This window comes from Ambystoma mexicanum, chromosome 11 (assembly GCF_040938575.1).
Source record: "Ambystoma mexicanum isolate Mex_15411 chromosome 11, UKY_AmexF1_1, whole genome shotgun sequence".
Lineage (NCBI taxonomy): Eukaryota > Metazoa > Chordata > Amphibia > Caudata > Ambystomatidae > Ambystoma > Ambystoma mexicanum.
The window spans coordinates 1271974259-1271994980 of NC_090934.1; the positions used below are offsets into that span (position 1 = coordinate 1271974259).

Below are 20722 nucleotides of genomic sequence, written 5' to 3' on the forward strand. Positions count from 1 at the left end.
AAGCCATTGGAGTCAAAGTTGCGAAGTGAGAGCAGGGCCCTCGTGAGAGGTGAGTGCTTGACCTCCCAACTCTCCACCAAGCCCATGTAAAAGATATGAGCTCAGAGGTGCACCTATGAGGTGCTAGGTCTTACAACACCCAGATATATAGCATAGACACCCGGGCTTGCTGCCTCACTGGTGCTACTGTTCCCCTGGGAACAAACTTCCACTTCAAATGTAGCTAAGCTTTTCTAATGCATGAAACTAAAGACATGGCTTTTCCAGCAACTCCTGGGGGGAGAGGTGGAACGGTGTATGGGTCTTTTTTTTGGGCGGGGAGGTGGGTAAGTTCATATATAACGGGTTGGGGGGTTTGGGAAATAAAAACAATAGGTAAATGATGGGGGGCTTTGGAGGAACACCCCTAAATAAGTTATAAACGTTTTTTCAGCAAACCTTCTGCGGCAAAACACCCGCTATAAAAACGGGTGTCGATGAAATGACATAGGGCCTCATTCCGATTATAGAGGTAGCCATGCCGCTTTTAGCGGCATGGCTACCCCTATACCGGGTACCGGGTTCCTTGAATGGGGAAATACCGGGCCATTCCGACCTTCGAGGGCCTGGTATTTCTCCATTCAAGGAACCCGGACCCGGTACATCCCCATTCCCATTTGAGCCTCCATAGGGCTCAATGGGAATGGGGAGGATGCTAACAACGGGCCCGTTAATGATGGGCCCGTTGTTAGCATCCTGGTCTGCTCGAAGGACCCGCTAAGGATGCCTGGTTTTACCAGGCGTCCTTAGCGGGTCCCACGAGCAGACATCATAATGAGGTGGTAGGGGGTTAACGGCACCGGCAGCTCTACCGGTGCCGTTAACCCCCTACCGCCTGGGTCGTAATGAGGCACTTAGAACCGGGGAATGGGTGGTAGTGTGCTGAATACACATTTAATTTCAGGCACGCTTGGTGTGGTCTACTATGAGGTGCTTTGTAATGCAGTTGAGGTCTTGACAGGCGTGATAAAGAAATTGAGCATGATAGGTTGTATTGTGTTGTAAATGTTTCTTACATGTTATTCTCATGTTATTCCTTTTATCCAGTGTATTGAAGCAATGTGTATGGCGGCTTAAAACACATTATAGTATGGTACCATGCTTAATGAATAGTAAAAATAATAATACACAATATTACATTTACTTTTAATATTGTCTATGAACATACACAACTGTCTATAATATTTACCAATAAATATAGACTATGGATGTTTTTATTTACAGAATGTCTTTGTGTGCAGAAATGACAATCTTAAAACGTTATGTATAAAGCGTGAAAATCGCTGGAAAGCAACGTCGAACTCTACATAAGGGATGCATTCTGGCGGTTACAGTTATTTTTTTTTTAACTGAAGCTCACTGAATGAAAAAAAAAATAATCTTTCATGATGGGTTCTCACTAAAATTTCAATGTGGTAATTGGTGTCCAAACCCATCTTATTTTTAAATGAAAATATATCTCTTATTGTATTTTTGTATTTTAGAAACACTTCACCGATGAGTGCAAGTTCAAAGAAACCCTCCTGCCAAACAACTACAATGCCTACGAGTCTTGGCGATATCCCGGGATGTACATCGCCCTCAGCAAAAACGGAAAGGCCAAGAACGGAAACAAGGTTTCTCCCACCATGACAGTAACACATTTTCTTCCCAGGATCTGACTTCCCCCTTGAGACTTAACTTCTGAAAATTGAAACCGATCAGCGAAAAACTTAATGCACTTTCACTGCACAATTTTACACACGAGTAGGGTGCGGAACCCGAAGCGGAACCGTTGAAATCTGTATATATTGCTCAGGAATATTTAATTTATGGTTCTGATTTATTTATTTATTTTTTTAAGACTTGATGGGACTTTATGTCGCGGTGCAATCGGGGGGGAGCTCGCTCCGTATTTATTTATTTTTGTTTTGTTTATTGAGGTTGTTAAATGAGCTGCTATTTTGTGCTAGAAAAAGGATGGCGTGGTTTTGACGTACAGGGTTTCGCAACTCTTTATGGTGTATAAGGGGAAATTGTTTCCATTTGATTTGAATCCTTCCTACTCAACGGAGCGACCTCCCCAAGGGCTATTTTAAGGCGGTTTTGTGAAAAATTCTACCTTACCAGAACACTCAATCTTGTCCCTATGTGCCGCCGCATTTTCAATGGAGGAGACATTTTTGATGTTTTACATGCAAACTTGCGGTACATCCCCCCAAACTCTGTCCATGAATAACAGGGTAGTGGCACATTTAGCTTATGGATTTTTCCTGTGCAATGTCCCAGAGGAAGTACTGCCTCAGGAAAATGGCGACTCCCAGAGTACAGATTGAGTGACCTTACAAGGTGCCTTAGTGCTCTGCAGGATTATTTTTTTTAAATTCCACCAGGTGATTGCACAGCTTGAGGGAGGGGGGCTATTATAGGGGTTTACAGTGATACATATATTTTATAAAAAATCAATGGCGACCCCATAGATTGGACATTATTGTCACACATTTGTTGGATATATGTCCTGTCCTCCACGCTCAGGTGCCTATGGGCCTAAAGCCTCTACATCGTTAAAATCTGTATCCTGTTTTTATGCATTTAGTCCATGATGTCATAAGGAAGTGTCGGCCTCTGGAAAAAAAGATCTCCAAATGCTGTAGAAACCGATGTCGTCCGTGCCAAACTCTGTGGCTATGAACTCTCCCAGGAACCTGCCAACACAGTGATCGGTGACCACTCAGGAGTTTCATGTAGCCTCATGAGATATGAACAAATCCTGTCTCTAGAGCCTCCATATTGATTGGTACCTCTAGAAGCTATTGAAGATCTATCTGTGTTTATGCTTGCTTCTAATGTCACCCTTGTATGTTGTCCTTAATTTCCCTGTGTGTCATGCCAAGGAAAACCAATCACAGTTGCATGAAGCCCATACATTTGGTTACAAAAATTGACTTTAATGCCATTGAGACAGCAATTGGTGGGAAGAAGGCTGTGAAAGGGCCTAACGATATAGGGAGGTATAGAAGGTACTATATCAGTCTTGAGCAAGCCCAACAGTGACCTTACAGCCTTTCCATCCTCCACTGGTCAATTTTATTTTCACGAGTAGCAGCACATAACCATATTCTCCCCTCACATTGATTAGGTCTCCTATCACCCTTTACTTAGATCCACTCACATGTTACCCCACCTCTCACTTGCATCATTAACGGGTCACTTGTTTCCTTCTGCATGTCACTCATTTGTCTAAAGGTGTCACACATTTCTTTTATGGTGTCACTCATTTGTCTAAAGGCGTCACACATTTCTGTAAGGGTGTCACTCATTTGTCTAAAGGTCTCACACTTTCTGTAATGGTGCCACTCATTTGTCCAAGGTGTCATTTATTTTACTTATACCACTTAGGGTTTCAACACACTTTAATGCATCGCCACCTATCACAGAGCTGTTCATAGAATATACCAGTTTGCAGAATGGCAACCAAAGGTTGCTGAGGATTTTAGTTACCTAATATGTTATAGTGCTGCTCAGCCCCTTACATTTTCATACTCACTTTGGGTATATTTTCATGTTAATTCCTCCACATTGAAGCATGTTAATCACACTAGCTCTTGTTCAAAGTGGTGGAAAATGTGTGGGTTAGAATAGAAGGGGCATCACTTTTGCTGAAGGATGTGATTGCGTTAAAACAGCATTGGACTGAAAAGGCTCTCTGGTGTGAGGGCATCTGCAAGAAAAGGAAATGTTTTAGGTGATAGTGAATGTAACTCAGGAGGCATGCCTAGAGTCTACCAATAGAGGGTCACTTTGAAATGGATTAGATTATGTACCTTAGCTACGCACAGAAAGTAAGCTATGCATTTTTATCAGTGACCGCCGTTCTTTTCACACCATCCCTGACCTCCCAGTTCCTGAGACGGCCCTGCCTTGTTTTCTATGTGGTGATTCGCCTGCACGTCGCTGGCCTTTATCCCTATATACAGTACATTTCGATAAACTCAGTGAGATACAGAGCAATAGAGTTTGTGATGTAGTATGAGAGCAGAAGACACTGTGGTGAAGATCAGGAGTGGGAGAGGTCGAGATAAGGATCCGGAGCAGCGGAGCTGGTGAAGATAAGGAGCTGTTGAAGTTAGTTTGAAGATAGGGGTCTAGAGAGGTTGTGTTGAGGTTTTCCTGGCATTTTCCAGTGACTTATTCTCAGTGGGGTCAGAGGTGTAGAGGAGATAGGCAGGTTGGAAGAAGGTAGAAGTCATTGAGCAAGGCCATGTTGATTTCAATTTGTATGGATGGTTTGGGTTTGGGGAAAAGATGTGCTCTTCTTTGTTCTGCCATGGCATGTATCTTTTTTTACCTTGATGAGTTCCTTATGAATCCATTTGTCACTCATTTGCTTTGAAGATGACATATTTGACCCCAGATTCTATTAAAAGTCTGCCAAGTGTCAGCCGTCTAACCTCGTGCATCACTCTTTGGCCCCTTGCATCCAACTTTTTCCAAGGTCCTCATTTGTCTCTAAAAAGCTCTATTTTGCCCTTTTAATCAGACAGTCCGACAAAGGTCTGTTGTATGCCCGAATCTGTCTTTTATTGGCCCACATATGCCACTTAGCCAGCAATTTCTTCTTTCTTCCTTTAGCTGTAGCCGCATGAGAGATATGGGCGAAAGGAGTGTAGCGAGAGGAGAGATCGGCGCGAGAGGAGGGAGTGTTTGGGATGTGTAGGTCAATATATGGGCATGGATGCTTAGTGGTGGTCAGCTTTTTTCTTCCTGGTCTCCTTCTGCAGGGTTCCGTGTGACAATGTTGCGTGAAAAAGTCACCAGGTAGGTGACTTTTTTTCCTGAGCCCTAAAATTCCTTCCCCAACTATTCTATGGAGGGGTATAATTATATATTATTGCCTGCAATTCTAGAATAATTGGAGAAAGTGTTTGAATCGAGCGGGACATTTTGGCGGTGCCGGTTTGGCACAAACGTTTCACCGCAGGAGCCAGTTTGGCTCGCCCTCTTCAGGGCAGCCAGTTCGGCGCAAGTTTAATTAACATTACATTGCAATTGCAATGTTAATTAAATAAATAAAGGTTTAGGGCGGTCACAAACCCTGGCCTGCAGAATTGCGAGACTGAACAGTTAACCGCAAGGCCATAGCGATCTTATCGATTTCTTCTGCAACAGTTGCTTGTACTAAGCATAACATATTCAGAATGACCCAATTTAAAAGAGGTAACAGGCGCATTTGAGAGAAATAAGATCTCGATAGCCTATTGGTAACCTTATTGGTCTCGCACCCCTGCAGGCCAGAGTTCGAGAAGGCATCAATTCTAAAACATTTTAATTTAATTAAAATCTTCAACTGCTGCGCCGAAACGTGCTGGGTCCAAAAGATCCCTGCTCTGGACTGCTCGCGCCTAGCAGGTCGGTTGAACTGGCCGTGCCGAAATGGGGTGTACCGTGTTTGATTGTCTTGAGGGTGCATTTTTAGTGAAATGTCGCCACCTGGTGGCCATTTTCACAGCAACATTATAACTGTATACCTTCTGAAGTCCAACCCAGACCCTGGAAAGGGAGGAATTTGTCTCTGGGGGATAGAGGCGCATTCACTATTTCTCACAGCCAAAAAATGCATTCTGCTTTGGCAACCACACTATGTACCTCTGCATACCAAGCCAATAGAACATGCAATCTGTTCATGAATTGTAGGTGTAGGATGAATTGCAAAACCTAAACCTATATCAAATCCCTTAAAATGTTCTAGGCCTGGTGTTCAGGGTGAAGAAACAAGCTACGTGGTTTGAGGTTGAGTAGGATACCATTTATTATAATACTTAATAATACATAATAATTTTCGTTCTTATATAGTGCTCTGCCAGATTCCTCTTGCTTCTAAGCACTGTGCTCTTATTACCCCATTGGGTGGTTCTCAGTTCATCCAAATCGAAACGATGAAAGGCTGAATCAGCTCTGCTGCAGGTTTCCATCTTGCAAAGTGAAGGTTTCCCCCATGTGACAGCATAGGCGAGCCCTTGACCTATGAGCTATCCACCAGGAGATAAGATACAGCATGCCACCAAAGAGTTCTGAGATGTTATGCTTGTGTGTTTCAGGAGCTCACCTGTCAACTGTTGTAGTATCTCTCGGATGGGAGAGTTTGCAACCTGCACTATCAGCCTGATGAGAATTATTCAGACTAGAGTACAAGGAAGCATCTTCAGCAATAACAGTTTCCTTACTTGCTGAGGGATGTTGCCTAACTCTAGGTTGCCGGTAAGAAATCATTATATATCTTTAGTTGAGATGTGTTCTGGTGAACCCAAGTAAGGTTTACGCAGGATTGTGCTGCTGTTTTGAAAAATTCCTAGGCCTGTAATAAAAACGGTGGAGCCTGTCCATTCTTTTCATGTGCTGGGCAGTTGCAGGTTAAAGCGCCTGCATTTTAATTGCTGGCCATTCCCTGACTGTCCCCTGAAGAACAGATCAGTCAGGACAAAGGCACCCACTAAGGGGTCCATGATGGGAAGCCAAGGAGAAGAGGTGTTGCTGGGGGGGGGCGGATTAGGATGCTATAGTCCCGGTCTTTTGGTTGTAGCCCCAGATAGAAGCTCTGGGGATACAACCCAAAGGCTAGCTAGCCCCGAATCCTGACAGTCCCGACATTAACGTAGGCCCAGATCTTTTCCAGGCCTAGCAACACCCCTGCCAAGGAGTATTCCCTCGTGGAAAGTGCAGTCACGTTGGCACTCCTTTATGGAGGATGTTTGGCCTTGCGCAAATCAGGGCAGATGGTCACAGTCTGGTTCGCCTGCACCCGTCCTAACCATCACCCCCTCAAGGGACAGTGTGTCAAAGGTTACAGACAGCACTAATCCCGCTAGCATTGTGGTCAGAGTATGGTGGGCGCTCAGCTGTCCAGCCTCACACTCACCACGTTTGTGGCTGTTCGACAGAGGGCCACACAGTTTTTGTAAGGCCACGCAAAGCACTGAAGTTTGTTGAAATTCAGAGCAGAGAACCAGATTTTCAAATATCAAATCGCTCCCCCCTTTCAGCAGTGGGGGGTAAAGGTCATGAGAGGTCAAGTGAGGGCCAACAGAGGATTTCAGGGATGCCCTGTAGACGAAAAAGAGCAGGGGCAAGAAGAAGTCAACAAGAGTACCTATATTTTCAATCTAGTGCATCAAACTCGATCTGGCACAAGTAACAGCAGGGTAAAAAGAGGTTACTTGAACCATGCCCTCTTGTGCAGGAGGTTCTCAAGCTGCCATATTATTTCTAGTTTCGGGAGGCTAGCTCAGGGGCAACGCGCTTGCCTTGGAAGCAAGATGATGGAGAGCACCACAGGTTGGGTTCCCCGGTCTGCGCTCAGAAACCTCTGGGTATTCAGCACGTTATAACTGACCAATCATAATCATAATCATAGTTGATACTCAACATAGAAAGCAATTCGATAATCAACATGCCGTGATCTGGCTTTCTCAGGCGTCAGTGCCCAGATCTTACTGTAGCCTCCATCTGAAAGTATCAACAATCCGGTCATGCTTTCCCATCTACAAGATCATACCACTCCTTTTCTTTGGGCCATTTCCTAGAAAAGCTGCAATCTTTCTCAAGAGAACGCAAAGCTTTACATTATCTCTTTCACGCCAGCTCCCACTCCTAGCACATTGGTAGTCCTCATGGCTCTAAGTGGTCCCCTCTTTGCTTCAATCTGGTTATTTGCTCTGAGGGAGACAAAATAAAATATTTGGCACTTAGCTACTACGTGTATGTTAACGATGACCATGTGTTCCAGTGAAAAGAGGGAGACCTGAGTCTGGTAGAACTGCCTCTGCGCTATGCAGATAAATGGATGAGCACTAACCAGTTACAACAAAATGTTTCTAATTCAAAGATTTTGATATTTAGGATGGGCCTCCACCTTTGTAGGGAGAGAGTAACTGCTCCCTTCTATGGACCTTTGAGCAATACGTATGGATGAGGTGTAGGATCCAGGCTCTGCTCTGGATTCTAATCTCTCCCACAAACCACACATCTGGCAGATCTTTTCCCGCTGTGCTCCGCCATTATCTATGTATTGAATAGATTCACCATAGTCAATTTCTTCCTTTTTTCCTCACATTTGTTATGGTAACTGTTTCAACGGAAAGTCCTGCCTATGGTGACTTTGAGAGCCCTTATCGCGCTCGAACACTTGTGGTCTTCACTCATTCCAGATCAAAAAGCAGCTAAAGTTCATAGGGTCCTGCCTTATGTATAGTACACTGGCGAATGCCCGAACCTCATCATTTAATAATTTATGGCCTATAAACTTGAGCAGTTACTCTACTTCGGTATCTCTAGTTTCCTAGCCGTACACAAAAACAAGTAAGCCATCAAGGGAGTAAGAGCGTATTGGTTAGCGCTAGCCCGGGTAGGGAATATGTTACCGGCTAGTCTCAAGAAAGAATAGCAATACAGGAACGTTCCTAGAGGGAACTAAAGGTCCTTAAGCATTGTTGATGAAGCACAGTGTCATAGTCTTGGGAGGATAGCTTAGGGGCAACATGCTCGCCTTGGAAGCAAGACGACACAGAGCAACTCAGGTTCGATGCCCGGAACCGCGCTTAGAAACCTCTGGGTATTAAGCATGTTATAAATAACCAATCATGTCATATATCATATGGCCTTCAAACCCTACAAATACTTGACGCTCACTGATGCACAATTGCACTTACATGGACACACCTGCTATGATTTAGAGGTTTAACTCGAGTGGGTGGGCTGGTTTTCACTCTTTGCTCTACAAGTGCTCATGATGTGTAGTGCTTTACATCAGAGCCAAATTAAACTGCCCTTAACTTATGTATTGTTGGTTACATCTCCATTTTCCCAGTGTTTTATCTTGGGTCAATGGAACTATTGACGCTGACCATAGATTCTCATATAAGTGTTATAGCCCTTGCCTCTCGAGTTACGTGCTTGGATGACCAGATGCCCCCATGTCATGGAAACCCACTTTCCTGTCTGTTTATGTGAGCAAGATGCTTCCTCTGTGTTGTAGTCATAATTAACATGAATTGAAGGCCCTGAACATAAGCATCTGATCAGACAAAGTGTGGTTGCAATAACATGCAATTTACTGCAAGAAATGGAAGCAAAGAGGAGTAGTACTACAGCCACCAGAATGCATTGGGATGCAACGTTTGGTAAAGCAGGCTTGGACTTCGGGGTGCAAATTAAAGATTTGATTAGCAGGAGCTAAAAGCAGCACCTGGGTATTTGGCATCCCCTAGTACACAGGAGCGACTTCGGGAGAGCCAAGGACCTTTTCTATGGCGTGCTGCAAACTCCCATTTGAGATCCAACCTAAATATTTGTGTCCATGATTTAAACCCATTATGCTTTAAATTACCTCAGATTGATTACTGGACCACGGAAGAGACCCTCCAGGGGCACTACACCTTGCAGAAGCAGTAATCAGTGCTCACAACCACTCCTGGCATTACGCCCCACCAATTCAATGTCCAGGATTTTTCACACTTGCCTTGATGAAGACCTCTGATGGTCAAAACACATGTCGGGACCCACAGTGATAATAAAGAACTAATGACACAAATCAATAACTAGTGGACTACATTGCTCAACAAACTTTTTAAGTCAACACTAGACAGTAACCTTCTTCTATGAATCTGTCAACTATGTAGAAAGCATCAACATCGTAGTAATTCAACTTTTACCTACTTATTCCATTTTTGGGGAATATGAGCACGGCCCTAAGGGATTCCTACAAAACCGGCAGCTACAACACCACATTCATATGTATACAAGTTCAGCACGGTAGCTACATGTTTCTGGTGCTCTCACCCTTTCTCCGACTTCTAAATGTGTGCTCATGCTCATGTATGCACATGTCACAATCTCGCAAAGTTACTGTCACAAAGATATGTCTGTATGGCCCTAGTTGGCCTGGGGAGACAAATGTAGCTCCTGCTAGCTCTTCTAGACTCTAAGCAGGAGCTAAAAAGCTCCCAGCAATTCTGAACCCTGGACTTGCTTTTCAGGCAGGGCAGGCTCTCATGAGAGATGCACTACACAGTACAATGTGGTTAGGAACGTTGACGTTATTGCCAGCTTGCAGCAATGCACAATTCTAACATTCCCCTTAATGCAATGACATTTTTTGATCAAATGGCGATTGTTTTATTTCAAGTTCGGGAAGTGCTGTGTCCGTGAATAACTCACAAATGCCAAGTGTTATCGAACATGAGACCGCAGAACTTTGAACTCTCGATAATAAAGATATTAAACTTTGCCCGTCCACTGAGCATTGGAGCAACATGATATGCAAAGATGTGGATTGCTCTGCCGGAAGAGTTGCACCTAGTGTTGCAGGGACTTAAGGGTGCTCCATGTCAGGTGTGAGCAGCTCATGCAGTCCTGCTTTTTCCTTGTCTTCTGTATTTGCAGTTCTGGGTCTATAACAGAAGAACCAAATGTACAAATATCAGCACACAAATGTAAAATGAAAAAAGAAGACTAGAAAGAAAACCTTCACACCTGTCCTGGGAGACCTGTAGAGCTTCTTTCAGTCAAAACTAAACTGATAACTATGGGCCTAATTCACAGAAGCGTTTTATAATGTCAAAACCCCATTGGAAAACCTTCTGTGGATCAGGGCCTTTTTCTTCTTCCCTGTGGATATGAGCGACATGCGGCAGAAAATGGCTGCATCTGTCGGTGAGTATGAAGCACCTTCATATGGGGACTCGGCCTGAGCATTCAGTGCTTTTTCCCTGCATCCTCCACATTCTGGAAGGGAGGTGAGGAAATCGAAACCACAGTTTCCCCACTGGGTTTACCACACTATTCAGCAAATCCTCAAGCATCTCTGTGGCACTAGTATTTCCATAACATTAGAAAACTGGATTTTTTTGGGGGGCCTGCTAAAGTGCATGTGAGGTCCATATGGATCAATTGCAATGAAGGTTGCCATGTTTGTGGTGTTTACCAATCTCGCACGCGCAGTGACGTTCCATTCAGGTTTACTGCGTGAAGCGTTAAAAGATGTGGGGGCCTGCAGTCCGGATGGATTCCTGTGCCTGACACTGCTTCATGCAGTCAATCAGGAGATTCCAGAAGGGATGGCCTGACCGCAGAGGCGGATACGATTATATCCTTCCTGCTATGTTATTTGGTGATGTTGGCTTAAAGTGGGGCATTGCTTTTTGCTGCACAACTTTGTCATTTTCAGGTTCAATTCACCAATGGGACAATGGTAAAAGGTGAAACAACTGAATTGTTTTAAAAACTAAAATGTTTTTTAAAATGATTTTTTCAGGCAAGCAGGTTGGGATTTTTTTCCTGACATTTGGGAATGAATCCCCCCAAAAAAAACTGTTTTTGGAATATGTTCCTTAGGTGGTCACTTCTGCTAATGAATAGCCTGGGCCTATGTCCATAAACAGGAATCATGGAAAAATCAGGTGTAGCTGAGTCCTGCTGGGAAAAACAAAATATGTAGGTTACACTTGTTTCACAAAATTGGTCTGCCTATACCCAATATTGGTGGTTCAACATGGCGTAGCCTTGCTGGGTGAATCCTTTCCTTGTCAGACAGGGAAAAATGTATATTTTACTAAAACCTTTTTTAAATAGTTTTTTAAGTAAACATAAAATAGTTTTACAGCACATATTCCTTATTCTTTCACATACACTACAGATTGAGATCGTTTCTGAATCACTTTCTCGATTTCACATGGAACGCCTACACATCAAAGTATAAATTAAGTGAGTTCAGAAGCCTTTCTAAGAACTTTGAACTTGTGTAAATGCCTGTTAAGTTACACTTTTGTAGGTTTACCTATTTCCCATTTACACGCCACCCACAATTCTGGACCTACCCCAAGGAAGGTCTTCTTTTGCGGGCGCACAACTACCCTGCGACTGCGTACGGTTTCTCATATGTGCTCAAACTCACAGCAAATGTACCCCTGGTCAGCAGTTGTAATTTTCTTTTGTGAATTGTACATTCTTTTGTCAAAAAAGATGTAACTTACGCTGGCGTAAATTCATACTTTTTCCAGGCATACATTAGTTACTTATGCCCTGAAAAAACGTTTGTCAATCCCCCTCTTTTGGGGATTGATGGAGAAATATGGTGCTGTCTTTGCAACTCATTCCCTTCAAAGGCTATTCAATTTCTACCTCACTGGATCATAAAACCCGTCTCCTATCAACGCGTGCCGGTAATGACGACTGCGTTCTGCCTTCTTTTCCTAGAAATAGTTTTTTCAAATCCCAGATTTGCATTTTTCCAATCTTCACAAGCAAAGCTTGAGCCCAGCTTGACGTGTCGGAGCTCTGGGCCTCGTTTGAGCTATCTTTACCCAGTGATTCACTTATAGCCTGGGACATCACGGCACAAATATTTGCAGGCAGCTGTCCGGCTGTATGAGGCCGTCCTCACGTAATCCTATATTATTCCCGGAATATTTTGCAAACATAACTTTTGCACTCCGGAGTGGGCGGAAATCAGTTGCGACTGGAACAATTTTAGTTTTTGCATTGGTGAAATTAGAGAATTAGGGCCCGATTCATGGAATATTTGCCGGTTCAAAGTGAATTTGCACTGCTGAAAAGTGACTTTGCACTGCCGACACAAACCCTGATTCATGGAACTGTGCAAAGTGTATTTTTGCCGTGGCAAAGTCATTTTGAACTGCAAAAATGACTATGCGCTGACTTTGCCAGGACTTTGCACTGCAAAAATACACTTTGCATGGTTCCATGAATCAGGGTGTCAGCAGTGCAAAGTCACCTTTCAGCAGTGCAAATTCACTTTGAACCGGCAAATATTCCATGAATCAGGTCCTAAATCTGTAAATTCAGGATGTCAATCACTTCCTACAGTGTTTTGAATCTCAGAGTAGCGTGTGCAGCACCTTATGATGGGGTTTATTTAGGATGCAGTTTAAATTCTTGATAAACACCTTTGGTGTAGACCATTGCTCATCTACCAAAACCTTGGCTCTGTTATGAAGTTGTTGTATGCCTGCAAATTCTACTTGCTTTAATCCTTTCTTTGCAAATATGAGCCCAGCCGAAATGCCAACAAGGCAATCTCATAGAAAGTGTCCATTATAAGCAGAAGGCAGAGGTAAAATGTACACAACTTGCATTTTCCAATTAATTACTGCATTTTGGATATAGAACTGGAGACAACAAAAATACCAGATTATTTGTATTCCCCTTAAGACCCGTAAACACGTTTTTCGAATTTTAAACAAATCACTGCATTCTTTTTTTTAAAGAGCAGGTTATTTACATGCTTCATCCTGAAAATGGAGGAATTCAGATTTTATATTGTTACATTCCTTAAAAATGTTTTTCATAGTTAAAGGCCTCGTCTGCTGTGGTTGGAATGATTAGAAAAAGAAAAAAATACCAACAAAAAATGTTAACTCAAGGCGGTGCCCTTCCACTGATTCTGCACATGGAGACATGTGCATCATCATATCTGGTGTTTGTGAATTTCTCTGCTGTATTGAGGGGTTGGGTGGCATAAGATTTCTGTGTTTTTTTTCTTCTGTTGTGCATTTGTAACCCTTTCTCACCAACTGCATAGTACGTTGTCAAGTTAGAGAAAAATATATCCTAACATTACATCACGAATCAGTAGCAAACAAAGAGGCAGGTCAGCCTAGAAAATGACCTTGAAAAGACCTTCGCCTACCTCCAATCCAATTCCACAAATGTTTTCTGCCTGGATTCAATTTCTGTTCTTTTATGCGACTGGGTTATTTCATTTGACAGTTTCTAGCTTGAACCTTTTCAGTAATTGTGAACAATGAACTCTCTTAATTTGTGAATTAAGAAAATTCATCACTCTTTTAGGTGCCCGAAATTAGACCGTTGTTAGCCCAATTCGAAGGAGATGTAGCAGTGACCCCTATTTTTTCTGTAAGGTGAAAAGTGCATGCAATGAGGCTTTGTACAATCTGTCGCAGTGAAAGATGGGACTCAACTTTTAAAATCATCATCCACGTATTCTCCTTCGTATTTGGTGCAAAAATGGTCAACATCCATGAGACTATATTAAAATTTTCCATTTGCCTAGTCCTGTGTAATAAAAGCCAGGGTTTCTCCCATTTTACTCTTAATATCTTGCAATGATGCCTATGCATTGTGCAGCAGCACAAACTCACACTTTCTATCATCACGTTCCCCTCAAAACTGGCTCATGAAGAGGGCGGCATGAAATCTAACAATGTGGCAATAATACATGCCAGGAAGAGCTCTTCAGAGGGGCAATTATGCAACACTACTCCTTGGCTATACAACTTTCTGAATATACTTTTTTGAGAAATTGAGAAGTATATCACTTAAAAGAGCATTGGTTCCTTTGGTTCAACTCCTACTTTATATGCATGATGAATAAATCAACTCTCTTTTCCAATATGATTTGAAAAGAACATTTGCATGAAATCATGATTACTACCCAGTACTCATTTCACCGACCACGGAAGGATGAAAGACTGAGTTGAACATTTTGGGATTCAAGCCTGTGACCTGCAGATAACTGAAAGATCTCAAGAGTGAAAGTTTATCTCACTGGCCTATGAACAATGCTGTATGTAACTTTGAATTTGAACCCAGAACCATTAAACCGGGTGCTATTTACGCCGTGCATCATTTGAATTGTAAAGTAGATCAAATACTAATTATTGATGTCGTGGTACATTTATAAACTGTGTCTGTAGTTTTATACAGGAACTGTTACTTTTTTGTGTTGTATGTGCTATGCACATTTAAACAAATATTAAATGAAAATTAGTCACACACTGGAGACTGAAATTGCATTTTTTTTTAAATGAAATGTATGTTAAAGTACTTAGGCATTTATTTGGAAAAAATGTTCTCCATACTACCCTTCTTGGATTTGATAATTCTGCTCTTTTATTTGCACTGTCAGTGTTTTGTGGCTTGCTTTATCAAGAGGCCTCAGGCTCATGCATGAGACAGATCTCTTTTGGATACTTGCTATTTTATCTCCTCTTTTCTGTTAGCTGTCTTCCACATCATGGTCGGGCACTGTACACTACCACAGAGGCACTGTCGCCTGCTACAGCATCCATTCTAGGATATCACCATTCGTTGTCCGCACACCTTACTCTTCTTTCTGACTCCTACGTCCTCACTCCTCAACTCACGGCGCTCCAGACTAATTATATCTGTTCCGGCTTCACCCCAACTGGTACGTTGAGTAGGGAAAGCCATTGACACATCCTGTACAGTTGAGCACAAAGCAGCTTCAATGGTGTAGATCAAGGGTCTGTAACCTTCGTCTCTCCAGATGTTTTGGACTACTACTCCCATTGTCCCTCACCATTGACTATGTTGGCTATGGCTGATAGGAGTTGTAGTCCAAACCATCTGAAGAGCCAAATGTTGCAGACTCCTGGTGTAGATTTTACTATCTCCATGTAAACATGTTAAGATAATTCTGGAGTAGAGGCTACGTATTCTTGGATACTGCCTGTGATGGTGTTATTACATATCACACCTAGAGAAAAAGCTACATGGTAGGAATGAAACCCTCAAGAACCATCAGGAGACCCTGACCAGTATGTTCGCCTTTGCCAGCCAAGAGTATCCAGTTTCAAACATGCATTGTACAACAACCCTCGATTCGGATTGGGAAAACAGACAACCCCAGATCCATTGAGACTTAATAAGGAGCTGTCAAATGACCACAAAAGCTACCAACCGAGTACAACAGCCAATTATTACACTGACCCTCTACCCAGCACCAGAACCGAGTGTCCCTTTGACAATGACTGATATGATATTATGCATCTATGGACCTAGTCAAAGTGGCCATCACAAAATGCCAAAACAATTGATAAGGTAACCTACTAAAAGCCCTGCCTCAAACACTACAAATTACCTATTTGTTGTAGATCTTATCGTATGAATTGATGAAGACATATTTTCATGTTCATGTGATGTGTTGTACCTGTATATGAATTATAGAGAGAACATATGTTCCTCATAGGTGAATTAATTTGAATTTAACGTAGGCATACTCGTTTTCTCGAAAAAGACATACATGTTTACAATCTACCTTACACTCTATACCTCGTGCACAGCTAAATATGGTTGCCAGTGAATTCGTCGAAAAAAATTGGTCGACCAGACAAATGGTCGAATCAAATTGGTCGAAAACCATTTCGTCGAATTTTTTTTTTTTCTATTTTAACCCTTTTTTTTTTTTTTTTTTGGGGGGGTCCCCCCCCCAACCCCCTTTTTTTCTCTAAAAACCCATTTTTTAACAAAACGAAAACCCAAAAATAAATATATAAATAAAACATTTTTTTCGACGAAATGGTTTTCGACCAAATTGCGTCGACCAAATTGCAGTCGACCAGTTTTTTTTCGACGAGTTGACTGGACACCCTAAATATCCTTACTTTGTGGGGAAGATTAATGGACAAAAACCTGGGAAGGAGAATTTGGGAAAGGATCTTGGATTACTGTAGGAATTTCCTCTTCATCTATGACGGCGGACATACAGGCGGTAAATGTGAGCAATCACTGCAGCCTATCGTGCTGGTGCTACATCACATCCGCAACCCGGACCATTGCAAGCCCGTGAGGTGAAATCAGGGTGATGTCTGGGCAGGGGAAACATTGTAACAGGTTGTCTCACTGATGGACCTAGAAATGTACAGCCACAGAGTGTGTAGCTGATACATCGAGATATTCGGGGTTAGCAAGGCTGCCTAATATACCTCCTTCAAAAGTACAGACCAAATGGACTCCATAACGCTTCTCAATGGAGAATCATTCATTGTACTGTCTTTGTAGGTCCTCGCTATTACTGATGCTTTAAAGACCGGGCCAGAGGGCCCTACTCGGTGTTAAGGGCCCTGAAGACCAAGTGTAATGAGGTATGTGGGCCCTAAATGCCCGTTAGGGCCCATAGATTGGCTCTATAAAGTTATTAGTACCTAAGAAGAGTGCTTTGAAAAAACTGAGGCAGGCACTTCGAGTGCAAGGTTTGATGGTACGACTTAATTAAAGCGAGCTCAAAGATTTCCCACGAGGAGGTGTTTTGGGTGGGGAGGGTCCAGGAACTGGATGGGAGTGGCCATAGGGTTTAGCATGGCCATGGGCAGTCAATGGGTGGGCAAATAACCAAACAATACCTACAAGCTTTGCGTGCCTCCTAAAATGCAAATTCTCCCCATCTGTTCTTTAATGCAGTATTTTCTGCTTAAAGGTGGTACTAATGATATAGGAGTAACACTGCCAGAAAAGGAAGATGGAGACATTAAAGGAACAGAAACGTGCAAGGTCAGTATGAGGAGCTGATGTATGACTGTACTTTCATTATCAACGTTGTTGAGCCCTTCCTGTGCCTTTCAGTTGCCATCTGCGTCATGGAGGAACCAGCAACGCAGGGCTTGTGGGGCATAGTGGCGGCGTGAGATTGTTAGAGCACCAGTCCAAGTGAGCTGCCTGGGCTAGAGCTGCTGCCATGCTCGTGATGAACAGGAAGACAGAGTCGCTGCTCTGGCGCATCAGCAGTCATGGTGGCTGCATACACGGTGCACGCGAGATGTGGGAGGTGTTGGGGCCTCTGTGGATTGTACCGGTCCTTAGAGCCCACAGATTGACCAATTGCCAAACCTTTCGTAGCCTGGGGCTTTACTAATTAAGCCTTAGTCCCTGGGGGTTGGGGGAGTTGGTTCCAGGCAGTAGGTCCCAGAAAGCCTGACTTCACCTTCTGTGTGAGGCAACTTGGGTTTAAGGAGGGCATGTCTCGGGTATAGCTCAGGGGCAACACGCTCGCCTTGGAAGCAAGATGACACAGAGCAACACAGGTTCGATCCCCAGGTCCATGCTTAGAAACCTCTGGATATTAAGCGAGTTATAAATAACCTATCATATCATATATCTAATTTATGGGGATTCCACCCACCATGGGCCTAATTTTAGGGGGGTGGACAAGCATGTTTGTCCCCACACCCCAACTTTCATGGCACCCCATGTTGTCCTCCTCATTTGGCAGGGGTCCAAATTCTTCAGATGTCCCCTCCAACATTTTCAGCAAAGTTAATCCACTGACGTACTAGGGCTATTTGCAGTCATTTGCGTACCACAAGTCTCTTCCAGGATCCGCCATATGCAGCGTCCGTGTGGCGGGATGCTGGAACAGACTTTGTTAACAAAAAAAGGCAGAGGCTGGGGGACTAGTGTGCTTTGTTTTGGAGACAGGGCACCGGGCACAGAGGAGGCGGGGACACGAGGTGGCTCGCGCAGTGAGAGTAAAGTGTGCTCTGATACGAGCAGATGGACAGGATAGGGAAGTGTCATGTCAGCGTGTGCAGTAGACATGCCTTGGAGCAGATAACGTCGCTGGGTACGGGGCAGGGAAGGCTGAGGGGCCACCGTGAGAACCTTGGAGCTGGTAACGTCACCGGGTACTGGGCAGGGAAGGCTGAGGGGCCACCGTGAGAGCCTTGGAGCTGGTAACGTCACCGGGTACTGGGCAGGAAAGGCTGAGGGGCCACCGTGAGAATTGGCTGGGTAGCAAATGTCCAGCTTGACATTGCTGGGCTTCAATTGAAGATAGTGGCCGGAATTCACACAGAACCTCGTTTCTGATTGGCTGAGCAAGCAGAACGTTCATCCAACTGCGTTAGTGCCGTTTAGAATACCAATGCAAGTTCAAGGTCCATCTTTGTAATATAGGGCCCAATTCACAGAACCGTTTTTATAACAGCAAAATCCATTGGAAAATGCTCTGTGAATTAGGCCAATAGTCCTAAAAACCTGTTGCCGACCTAACATGTCTTCACCAAAAATGAGATAAGTCTAGCAACCGCAGACATTGGGCACTCACCATAAGCTGATTTGAATTGGATTGTTTGGTGTAGGAGATGTGTTCCCATTGGGTAATGATGGGTGGGCTCCTGGGGGCGGGTCACTTTGTTTCAGGTGCACCTGCTGCTTTGTCGCAAACTGCACTGGGTTGCAGAAGGAGCCTTTGCATACTGAGCAGGCAGAGGCGGCCCCTGACTATGCATGTATAGCAGCTCAGTGGCAGGCTTTGCATATGGCCTCAGCTTTACATATACACTGGGAAGAGCAATATGGCCACAGCATTCATCTGGCCAATGTTACTTCTTATTTCCTAAACCGGATGATGGACCAGTTGGAGAACGGGAAGCATCCACAATTCATCATCCAATACTGTGGTCTAGCGGGTGCCAGTGTACGGAAAAGCAGCCATTACTCCCAAATAAGCCCTCACAGCAGGCTCAAGTAAATAATCATGCCAGATTTGGGGATTACGTTAGGTAGGGGGACCTGATTTTAAAAATAAAAAACAGGACAGGGCAACTAACATAAACGTAGGACTAACGTTTCACGCGAACCATTCCAATGTTTACAAAATACCTTCTTTCAGCAGGGTTAATACCTTCCAGATAGAAGTTCATTGCCCCAGATGTTCTATTCCTTAAAAAACGAACATTCGGCGTGAAAACAGTTACAAATACACTTGAACATATTAGGCCCATTTAAATGGAGTCCTACCTTCTCTGGCCTAATCGTTTATTTTATTCAGTAAACAAAACAAAGAACCACCTCCCCTAATGCTGCATACCATACACTACTAATACAAATCCCTGTCTCTACTACTCTTATGTGAGGACTTCCCAGTGTAAGCAATCCATTCGAGTTCTAGGACTTTGGCCACTGCGTAGAGTAGTTGAGCCGCACCGGACTGAACTTTTCTAGAGGTGAGCCGGGCAGGTCACATTGACACTCAATAAAGGAATGCCACAATTAAGTCAGGACCAAACCATATCTTCAAGGCAGTATTAAGGACAAAATGCAGTACGAGAAACTATCCTGGCCTTCCTGGAAAGCATGTCAAACAACAGGTAGTCAACCTTTTTTGCTCAGTTTTGTTGCACTTTAAAAAGTTAATGCACGGTTGTAAAGTAAGATCTGCAAAGAAAATGCTCTTCCAATTTTCAAACGCTTGTCAAACATGATGGGGTATGAGAGCCTTCTCGGCTGAAGGATCTCCACTCGCAAAGTTACTTTCCTAATCGTTGCATGCCGATGAGAACACTTACCAGTCCTGCACAAATCTTAAAACCTTGTTCTTTCTCTCCGAGTTCACTTCCGCAGCACTGCTGGATCAGAGCACTGTAGCTCCTTTAAGTGCCATGATTGCCCTGTCCGGGGTGTTAAGTCTGCACTTTATATATAAATACACAATAATAATAATAATACAAATAATTATAATAACTAAGCAATGATCCTAAATTGTGAGCTTAAAATTCTAGTGTGCAAACATAGATTTCACAAGTATATTCCTCCTTTCATGTCTACCACAGCGGGTGGTGAGGAAGGAGGTGGCATCAGGAATATGGTTGGTGCTGGTCAAGAGTGTTGATCCCGTTTATGGGTAAGTAGTCCAGAAAGGGATTTATAGGTACTTGGCACTCTAAGGTTGGCACAGTGCATGGGGCTCATCACGAGTTTGTCGGTATATGGTAAAGGAGGCAGTAACCGAATCTCTGACACTTTTTCCATACCGTCGAATTTTGAGTCGGCGGTAATAGCATCAGCTGTGATAAAATAGACAGTATTACAGTTGGTGGTAATACCACCAGGTGTGCCGGTGGTAACAGTAATACTGATGTAGCAGCGCAGC

At 43.5% G+C, this 20722-nt stretch overlaps 1 protein-coding gene across 1 annotated transcript in view; it reads left to right on the plus strand.

Moving 5' to 3' along the window:
- LOC138504319 (fibroblast growth factor 4A-like) overlaps positions 1 to 12610 on the plus strand; it is a 113389-nt gene extending 100779 nt beyond the window's left edge. The window contains exon 3 of the mRNA XM_069624736.1: positions 1524 to 12610. Coding sequence (XP_069480837.1) covers positions 1524 to 1700 — 177 coding nt within the window. The 3' untranslated portion in view covers positions 1701 to 12610. The remainder of the gene's footprint in view (positions 1 to 1523) is intronic.
- Positions 12611 to 20722: the final 8112 nt, after the last annotated feature.